At 37.9% G+C, this 10,074-nt stretch overlaps 1 protein-coding gene across 5 annotated transcripts in view; it reads left to right on the top strand.

The window, feature by feature from the left end:
- The window catches only part of ZEB2 (zinc finger E-box binding homeobox 2), a 134,806-nt gene that overhangs the window by 81,660 nt on the left and 43,072 nt on the right, over positions 1-10,074 (top strand). For all 5 annotated transcript variants that reach the window (XM_059166777.1, XM_059166778.1, XM_059166780.1 and 2 more), the window contains one exon: positions 6,776-7,033. In XM_059166777.1, coding sequence (XP_059022760.1) covers positions 6,776-7,033 — 258 coding nt within the window. The remainder of the gene's footprint in view (positions 1-6,775; positions 7,034-10,074) is intronic.

The raw sequence follows: 10,074 nt of genomic DNA, 5'->3' as shown, positions 1-10,074 counted from the left end.
TGAATTTACTGTTGTGAATTCTCTGACCAGTATCTGTTTTTAGGAACTTATCTGGAGCCCCAGCAAATTTATGGAAATTTTAACCTTTTTTTAATCACTACCACAGTGCAACTGGAAAGCTCCTCCAGGTACAGGGAAGCTGCTAGCATTTCTAGAGGGGATGAGTGGCTGCCATCTTCCCAGGATGTTCCCATAATAGGAAGCTGAAAGACTGTCCGAACTAGCCCCTCCACATCGGAACCATGGGATTGCAGAAATTCTTCTCTCATTTCACTTCATATGCATATTTTTTACATAGCTAATCTGAAATGGAAACATTTTTATCCCTACATTCAAAACTGCTTTTGTTTTATCAGCTGACATTTTACAACTCATTAATTTATAATGTGGGTTTAATGCCTTTGAATGTTCCTGGGATAAAAAATTAAAGTGACCAAGCTAGTTTGTATAAAGGCTGACTATGGTATGTTCATAGCTGTTCTTTTATAACAGTGTTTTGTGCTGGAGAGCACGTTCCATAGGGATATTTCAAACTAGCATGATCCCTTCTTTCTAGTATTAATTAATCTTGCCTCCCCAAGTGATAAAGTTATTCCCATTTTTAAATCAGGAAATTAAGGCTTATGCATTTCAGTGATACATAGTCAAATTCAGAAGAAAATTTTTGTGTGAACTTGTTTTGCTTTGTTACATCTGTCACAAGAACCTGCCCCTCATCAAATGAGAAATTGACCCTTGAATTTAGTCCTATAATCTTCATCCATCCAAGTGCAGAGGTAACAAGTTAACAGTGATCAAGAAGGGGTCTTGATGATAAATCCTCCCTGGAAAAACAAGTAACAGCATAAAAATTCTGGAAGAGTTGCTGCATCCTGTCTTCAGTAGCATTGTACCTGGAAATCGAACTTTGGGAGGAAAGAGGAGGAATAAAGGGTTAGTGTTCAGGTGAAGGGTCTTAGAATGTCCACGAACACTTACCACATATAAGGACATTTTAAGAAAGCAAGTAGGCCATTAATCCATTGGCTTAAATATAAATGATCTCCAAGCATCTAAGAGATTTAGGAAACCAAATGACTCATAAAATTCCTAAGGAGTTCTTTTAAACTTTAAGCCCTATAATCAGAAGAGACATTTTAAAAATAAGGCTACATGTCTCCATCAAGTATTAGCTGCAGGATTAAGCATACTGTTACCCATCATGGAGCTACTACTTAGGACACTTTTGCAAATTAATTTTTAAAAGAAGGGCTAACACCAAAACTGTGACTGCCATGTGTTCAAATCTTCTCTTTTTACCTATATTTAATGTTGTGGTAGGAGACGAAGACACTAGAGCAATAGTCCCATGTTTATTTTATTTTATTTCACTTTTTTAAAGATTTATTTATTTATCTGAGAGAGGGAGTGCATGATCAGGGGAAGGACAGAGGGAGAGAGAGAATCTCAAGCAGAATCCGCATTGAGTATGGAGCCAGACTCTGGGCTCGATCCCACGACCCTGAGATCATGACCTGAGCCAGAACCAAGAGTGGGGCACTTATCCGGAAGAGCCATCCAGGCACCCCTCTGGTCCCATCTTTATTTTTATTTCAGTGGATATCAGTGTTCTATACTTCACATTGTTGCCATCACACATAGAAGTTTGCAGGCTCCTTCTGGCAATCTCATAGACAAGGAACATGTTGTCATTATTTTTACTCATTTGTATCAAGTTTCCTTGGATGACAGACCAAGGCCACACAGCTGGTTACATGCTGGGACTGGGATGAGAAGACAGGTCTTCAAGCTCATAATTCTGGGAACTGCCTCTTTATTTCTATTGTTTTCAAACTATTGTGGGAAACATGGGTGTATCACTAGATTCTGGTAGTTGATCACATTGGTTCTTCTATAACTTAAATCAAGGGGATCCATGAAAGTAACAATCATCATAACAACTCAAAATTAAGCAACAATCTTTATTTTGCATTGTGAAAATCCCCAAAAGTCCCGGGAATTTTCATTTCCTTACTCTGATCATGTGGAGTTTACATGTAAATTCCATTCTTCATTGGGAATTTGTAATACTGTGTGTGATTTTGTGTGGTTGTCGTACGCTTGAAGGCATGCTTTCTAGCACTGGCTTTGCCACCATCAGGCTGCAGGGACTTAGGAAAGCCACTGGACCTCACCTTCTTTGTCACATGTGGAGGGCTGACTTCAAGTGGCCTTTTAGCACTGCAGCTTTATGATTCTATTTCTCCAAATAGATAGTAAGCTTCCTGAGGTGAGAATAGTGCATCCATGTATCCTCTGGGCTTACACATTGTAGGTTTACTTAATTAATGTTTGACCATCGCATTGAAAAATTTATTGGCACACTTAGCTTGAATGGACTTATAGAAAATCATTACTGACCGCCTTATTAACAACTGTCTATAATCCACATATGTAATTTTCCTTTACATCAAAAAAACAAAAACAAAAACAAAGACCAACTTGTGCTTCTGGTGAAGATGAAGTGTTACCCCTTAACATCAGTTCTTTTTCATTTTAATACGTTAGCAACTGATATCTTGTTTGTACTCCAGCTGACAGAATAACGTAGAGAAAGCATATAAGTATGAAAAGGGGTTAGTTAGGTAACGTTGTATAGGGCATCTTCAAAACAACAGTTCTGGTATTTCAAATGTCAAGCTAATTATCAGCAATGTTTAAATGCTATGATAGGCCATTTTTGCAAATGCTGAAATTTTCCGGCAGGTATGGACATTATAAAAATGTCACATTTTGCTACTGTTCTGTTACATGTCACCAGAATAGAAAAATCTGGGAAAAAAAAAAAGTTATGCCAATAGACAGTAAAGAGAAACCATTATTTGTTTTGCATATGATTGTAAAATTAATTGGTATAGTGATACAATTTAGAGTATTGTTTACTTAGAAAGAAGAATAGAGAGGATTTAATATAATGCGATCTGCTGAAGTGAAAATAATGCTTATTATAGATAAACTATGAAGAATTTAAATATAGGTTTTTAGTAATGCATATTCAGATATATCTTTCCAGGCCCATTTGCTATAAAGCAAATTTAAGTATCAGCTTTATACCCTTTGGTAACCCCATATTACACATACAGTTTTAGATAAAATGAAACTTTAATATGATTCCACATAAAATGGTGAGCCATGCCAATAATTCATATGCACTTCATATGCAAATAGTTTTATCTTATCCATCAATTATCATGTAAACATGGTATCACATGGCAAATTTCCCTGTAATACAGTACAGTACCTGTATATAATTATGGGTGCATTTTGCCAATGCAACTGTTAACACAGAATTGTAATTAATTCCTCTGAAGATTACTGGGAGAGTTTTGGATACTGATGCTGTTTTTGGACATTTATTACTGCTCTTTAGTTGGCTTTTTGCTGTGCCTCAGAGACAGATGTAAAATTAGTGTCTATTTTGAGCCAGCAAACAGTACATCTTTCCTCTTGTTTATTGAATTGCAGAAAGGAATTCTTTGGGCTCCCACTTCTTTGTGGTTTTGAAGTAACTTGTCTGTTTTTCTGCCAGCCATGTAGCTCCAATACATGTATAAAATCTTGCTGAGGCTCATGCAAAGGGTGGCTTATTTGACCTAATGTAAGGACGGAATAGAACTTTGGTACGTTATGTAGGCAGTTTGATGCTTTCGAATGCTGAGGAAAAAATATGTGTCGTAAGTTCAGAAATAGACGATAGACTAATATATTCTGCCCAGTGACCCTCATTTAAAACCAGTATACATTAGTTGTCATACAAAATCGAATCTCTTCTTTGCAGAGACAAAGCTGTGTTATTAAGATCTCTTAATGCCAATGGCGATGATGGTGGGCAAAGGATGAAAACGGGAACAAATGGGAAAATGAGCTTATTTTATGCCACAGTGTAAATGGGGGTAAACCCACCCTCTATTGGCCAAAATAAGAATATTGTGTGGTGAAAATTTCTCCAGTAATTACACGAGGACATCCACTGACTGGACTCGAGAGAACAATTTAAAGGAAAATCCTGAGGATTTAGAAATGGGGAAGACTAGGTGAGGAGCAGGAAGGACAAGGTCCATATTAAGGGGTTTAATTCTGATTGTCTGAAGGTCAGCCAAAAAGAGCAAGGTGAAAGGATCTACTCTGAATTCAGATACAAAAAACGAACTTTGCTATGAATTGTTTTACCTGGATTTAGAAAAAGAAAGGCGGGGGTGGAGGGGGGGGTTGTTGGGAGTAGGATCCCAACACAATGGCTATGGGAATGGATATCCTAGGTAAAACAGCTCTGGAAAAGATGGCATACTGCTTCTGTAAGTGAACTTGACAGCAGTTATTTATTTAGTTTAAAAGTATTTACTACTATTTGTGAGCGAGAACCCTAAAGGTTGTGAAGTGTTGTTGGCCTGTGAAGGTGATGGATGCTGTACTTCTGACCCTATATGGTGAGACATGACTTCATTGTTTGTTTAGATTGTTCTGATATTTGGGACTCCTCAAGGGCTGTTCATAAATCATTTATCTCTCTCTCCTTCTCTCTCTCTCTCTCTCTCTCTTTTTTACACAAGAAAATATTTCAATTGTATTGCTGCAGGAACACTCACGTGTCACACGGGATATTGTGGTCCATGCAGAAAAAGACCTTAAAAGGCATGGTTTTTTTTTTTTTTTTTTTTCCAGGATAAAGGCCTTTTAATGCCTGTCCAGCCTTAGATAATTTTATTCACTCCTTCTGGACCTTTCTTTATTCCTCCTGGGCCCAGAGATCAGTTTTTAGGAGGTGGGTTGAAAGCTTCCCAGGCCTTAGGAGCTTTTGTTGTAGCCACCCCCCCCCACTCTCACCAGCCCCCCACCCCCGCCCCGAACTCAGCGTTCAGAAAATTTGTAAAGAATCTTCTGCTTGTTGCTAAGAAATGGTTAAATCTCAGTCACCAGGGGGAAGAAAAAAAAAAAAAAAAAAAGAAGCACATTATTGATTGTACTAAGGTATATCTGGACCACACAGCTAGAGCAGAGATGTTAGAATATCTCTCTTTTTGTAGATCTGAGGGCATTACCCAGCCTGAACTTGCCTAAGCCCTTGTGGTCACACCTCTTGAAAAGGTTTTGTTTCCCCCGTCAATTGGTATTCAAACCAGGTCAGCAGATTCTGTTTGCCCGGCTCCGCTGCCGTTTTCATTTTAATTTGCACCTGTTGTGCAGTTGTTCCGAAGGCAAGTGCAGACCCGCGGATTATACAAAGATCATATTATGAGCAGATATGCACGGTGTAATCTTTTTGTCCCCAGCCTCACATGACAAAAAAAATCTCTCTCTTTTTGTTCCTTTTTTACTCCCTGGGAACCTGTCAAAGCAAACAGATATGACTGACTAAAATTTGTAACTAGACATGTTTCCAGAATTCTCCAAAAGCATTATGAACCTGACACACAATCCTTTTCATTTTTTTCCTCCTTTTCTGCCACTTTTGTATAATCCGATAGCTGGCAAGAGCCACTTGAGATAGCTCAGTTGATAACTTAGCGGAGGATTGCTTTATTAGGCGCAGAGAAATCAAAATGAACCTGAAAATTGTTTGCGCTTTTTTTTTTCCATGGGCTTTTTTCCCCCCTTTCTCTCTCTCCCTCTTGTTCCCATGATGTCATGGTTCTAACTTGTTTTTTTGTGTGTGTTTCTGGAGAGTTGGGTTAACAGTTCTTGGCAATCCTGTGTGTGCGTAACGGCTGGTGTGTTTCTCTAGCTGAGCTAATGCCCCGTGTTTATTACTCTAATCTTTCTTGTCTGGTGGTAAAGTGGACAATTTATGTACTAGCATGTAGGCCGAGAGCCTGTGAGGGCTGACTAATTCAGAAACAGCCACCTTCAATTGAGTTCACAGACCTTATTTACAGGCTGTCTATTTTAAGAAAAGCTACTGAGCATTGCTGGGACTGAGGGCTGCAAAAGCAGCCCGTCGGTTCTTGTGAGTTATTTTAACATTTGTGTTGGTCTTGCCTGTGTCACTTTGAAATCTTCTGTAATTATGGCACTATGAAGACATCTCAATAGTGGTATTAATGGCCCAGAAGATATGGCTTTTCCTCATTTTCTGCTTAAAAGATTGGGATATAAATGGCCTTAGCACATGACGGTTGACGTAGAAGCAACAGTGAACATTTGAGATTGAGCAGGTTTGTGGATGTGTTTGTGTATTGACTAAATAGATGGACATTGTGTGTGTGTGTGTGTGTGTGTGTGTGTGTGTGTGAGAGAGAGATAGTGTGTGCGTGTATGTGTCTATGGTTTCTAGGAATAAAACCACAGCTAATATAGTGAAGTCATGTCGTATTTATAGTACAACATTTTATAGCACACACTCTGTGTCACTAAGCTAATAAAATTGTCAATTGCATATCTATTTAATAAGTTTGTTTGGAGTATTGAAAGTACACTTGCCATGAGTCTCTTTACATATGCAATATAGATGTATTTCTGAGGATATGTGCTACCGTTGCTTTTTAGGATTACCCGTCTTTTTAGCAAAAAAAAAACCAACCAAACAAAAAACTATTTAAAATCAGAAAGAGTACATAGTGATAATTGAATAAGAATAAAAATGCTAAAACATGAAAGATATTAATTATATTTTCCTGACATGGCTGAGTAATTAAGTTATGAAAATATTAATTATTTTCCATTTAACTAAACAATTAGGGGTGACTGATATTTTTCAACAAAGTGTTTAGAGAGTGTGTGTTCTGTGCTCTCTCTTCAGTGGTGAACTATGACAATGTAGTGGACACGGGTTCAGAAACAGATGAAGAGGACAAGCTTCAGATTGCTGAGGAGGACGGGATTGCTAACCCTCTGGACCAGGAGAGGAGTCCAGCTAGCGTGCCCAACCATGAGTCCTCCCCACACGTGAGCCAAGCTCTGCTGCCAAGGGAAGATGAGGAAGATGACCTAAGAGAGGGTGGAGTGGAACACACTTGGCACAACAACGACATTCTGCAAGCCTCTGTCGATGGTCCAGGTAAGTGTCTATGGCCACTTGGCCCCTTCCTGTGCCATCTTAAACTAATCTTGACTACCTAGTGGAACGTCCACAACCGAATCATTAAAATATTTCTTTGCAGAATAGAGATACCAAAGCTTGTGACAGACGATGAAGTGATGGTAGCGTTATCACATTATAACCCTAACATCTTAGGGAGAGATGATGTTTCCGTCTGGGTGTGAGTTGCCCATGCACTATGTTTTAAACACACAACAGGAAATCTTGTACCCCGGTTACAACGTGCCGTTTAGATGATGTGAGTGAGCTCTAGGCTTTCGGGACAAAATGGAAGTAAATATAAAACGCACAGCGAACATCGATTTGGAAGTTATATAACAATACAGACAAGTAACTATCAATTTAATGTAGTTTCTATGTCTGTCTGACACCTTCTATTGTAATTCAACCATCTAATCATTCCCCTTTGTTAAGTGTGAATGTGATTTCACACTTTCACCTGGTCAGGTAGCTTTCTTATTATTTAACACTTAAGTACTTGATAATGATTCCTGCTGTTTGGTGGGAGTCTCTGGGGAAGTAAAACCCATCCAAGGACAACTATCATAAAAATAAGATAAATTATGTTCAACCCAAAACTTCACATGCCACTCAGCATATGGAAATGTCTTGGTCTAAAATTCACTTAGGAGGGAACATCACTAAGGTATGAAATGATTAGCAGAATCAAAGAGAATTAATCTTATTCCCATAAATTCCCTCTGCCCCTCTCTACTTGGTGAGGTGGCTTGCAAAAAAAAAATTTTTAATGACTCTTCCAGTTGAAACCATAGTGTCTCCTTAAATCTCTATTCCCAAGACCCAAGGAGAGCTGCCATGATTTACCCCCCCTTTTTTTCCTCTAATGATATAAATAACAATAGCATTTTTATAAATAGGTGAAGTGGGTGGGAAAGGAAGTAAGAACAAGAGTCTACCTATATGCCATTGTGATGTCGCAGACTATAAAGCCTCGAACCTAGGCAGGGCAATTGTTCGGTATACTGGAAGGAGGATTATAAAAGCACTTCCACTCCTAAAGAAAATTAAATGTGAAAAAAAAAAAAAAAAAGAAAGAAAAAGACCGATGGCAGTTTGAGTGTAGTGTATTTGTTTTTCGTTTTCCTAAATTGCCGTGCCAAGTTTTGTATTCTTTCTGTTTCCAATTTTGCTTTTGGTGAAGGTTTCTCGGATCTCAGCAATCCCACACATAAACATTTATCGTTATATCCATTAAGACTTAAGGTTTTAGATTTTCAACTATGAGGGAGAACTCAGCCAAAGATGCTTGAAAGATAAATACGTTTAATTAGGGGCAGAGGATGATCATTAAAGGAAGTCTGACTGCTGCAGAAGTCATTAACAATCTTAAATGAAATTTTTATTTTTATGATAGCCATTTACATGTATAATAAGAGCCAATGATTCTTGGGAGCAGTGTGACAGAAACAGAGTGTGGCGAGAACTCATGTAAGACATACTATTTAAATGAGCTGGTGTTAGCTATTCATATTTGTTAATGAACTAGATATGCAGGGCTATAAGAATGAATGTTCTGATGCTTTAAATTTTAATATCTAGAAATCAAGGGTAAGGACCAATTACTAGAATTTCCACCCTTAAAGGAATAATTAATAACGATATAACAAATGTACGACCCCAAACTTCTAAAAAAGAAAAGTTTAATTTTAAAAAATTAAGATCAATAATTGAAAAACAGCCAAAACAGTAATGTCAAACTGTAGGAGTTTGTGATCATGGCAGCATTTTGTGCTGGCCATGGATCATAATTCTAAATGTTTTAATATACAATAATCCATACGAGTGCATTACAGACCCTGTTATCACCTGTAGTTAATGGTGCCTGTGATACAAATGAACAGGCTGTTCTTTGCTCTTACCTTTATGGTAAATAAACTAGCATTCTGGAGTCACGATAATTAAATAAAATGTAAATCCCTAATCTCATTTGGCTATTTGGACCCAGAACGTTACCCGGCTATTACCTGTCTAGTTCTAATGATTAGTAATGATTTATTGTTCTTTTTTTTATTGTTCCAAAAGTGCTCTGATGTGGTGCCTTGATGTCTAATGAAAAGAAATTGGTCTTAAAAAGCTACTCATTGTTTATCCTGACTCTCAGATAACACATTTTTCTTCTGATAAAATATTTTTTCTTATTTATTGTTCAAAACACACAATATAGACAATAATTCTAATTCTGGTGCTGTTTTATTTAGTAGTGTTTTATCCCTGGTGCCTGGCTGTCTACCATCATACCCCAGCACATAGCTTGCCTCTGAGATAAGCCCCCTCTCCTTTGCTCTCTCTCGCATGCATTCTGTAGTTTGTCTGCAGGATGCAGGTTTTCAACTGAAGAGTGCGGTGGAGCTCTTACTGTGCCTTTCCGGTTCCAGCACAATCAAAGTTTTGTGTTTAGAATTGTCCTTGACATTCTTTCGTCCCACAATGGGGTGGACACAGTGTGCTGGAAACCATGACATCATTATCATTGACACAGACTTAAATAAATCACCTGCATCTTGGCCTCTTTCTGCTTATTCAAGGATTCTTCATCTTAAGGAAGAAAGTGTTCTTTATTTTTACAAACCTTCATCCCAAGGGTGACTGGAAAATGCAAACTTTTACAAGTGTTTTAAAAACAAATATACTATGTGGTTTTAGACCCAGTGTGCTGAGTCAGAGTTGTCTCGGAAAATGTTTAAGGTTAGGCGAGAGGCAGAGCGACAGCCAGGGTTGCCTGTAATTTAGAGAAGATGGTCTTAATCTATGGATTATTATGTCCTTCTGAAAATGGATTTGCAGGAAACGTAATTAAATAGGCATATACACAGTATTTCACATACAAACCCGAAAAGGATTAGTGTTTGATTTTAATAAATTGAGCCTAAAGTTCAAAAAAAGGAAACGTTGGTGCTCAGTGAATTGAAGCCAAGTACATTCTAGGTAAAAGTGACACCATCTCACTTGCATAATCTTTGGTAAAAGAGGGTTCTAGC

This window comes from Mustela lutreola, chromosome 3, assembly GCF_030435805.1.
Source record: "Mustela lutreola isolate mMusLut2 chromosome 3, mMusLut2.pri, whole genome shotgun sequence".
Lineage (NCBI taxonomy): Eukaryota > Metazoa > Chordata > Mammalia > Carnivora > Mustelidae > Mustela > Mustela lutreola.
The sequence above is the reverse complement of the archived record's forward strand: the minus strand, read 5'-3'. Positions and strand labels throughout refer to the sequence as shown.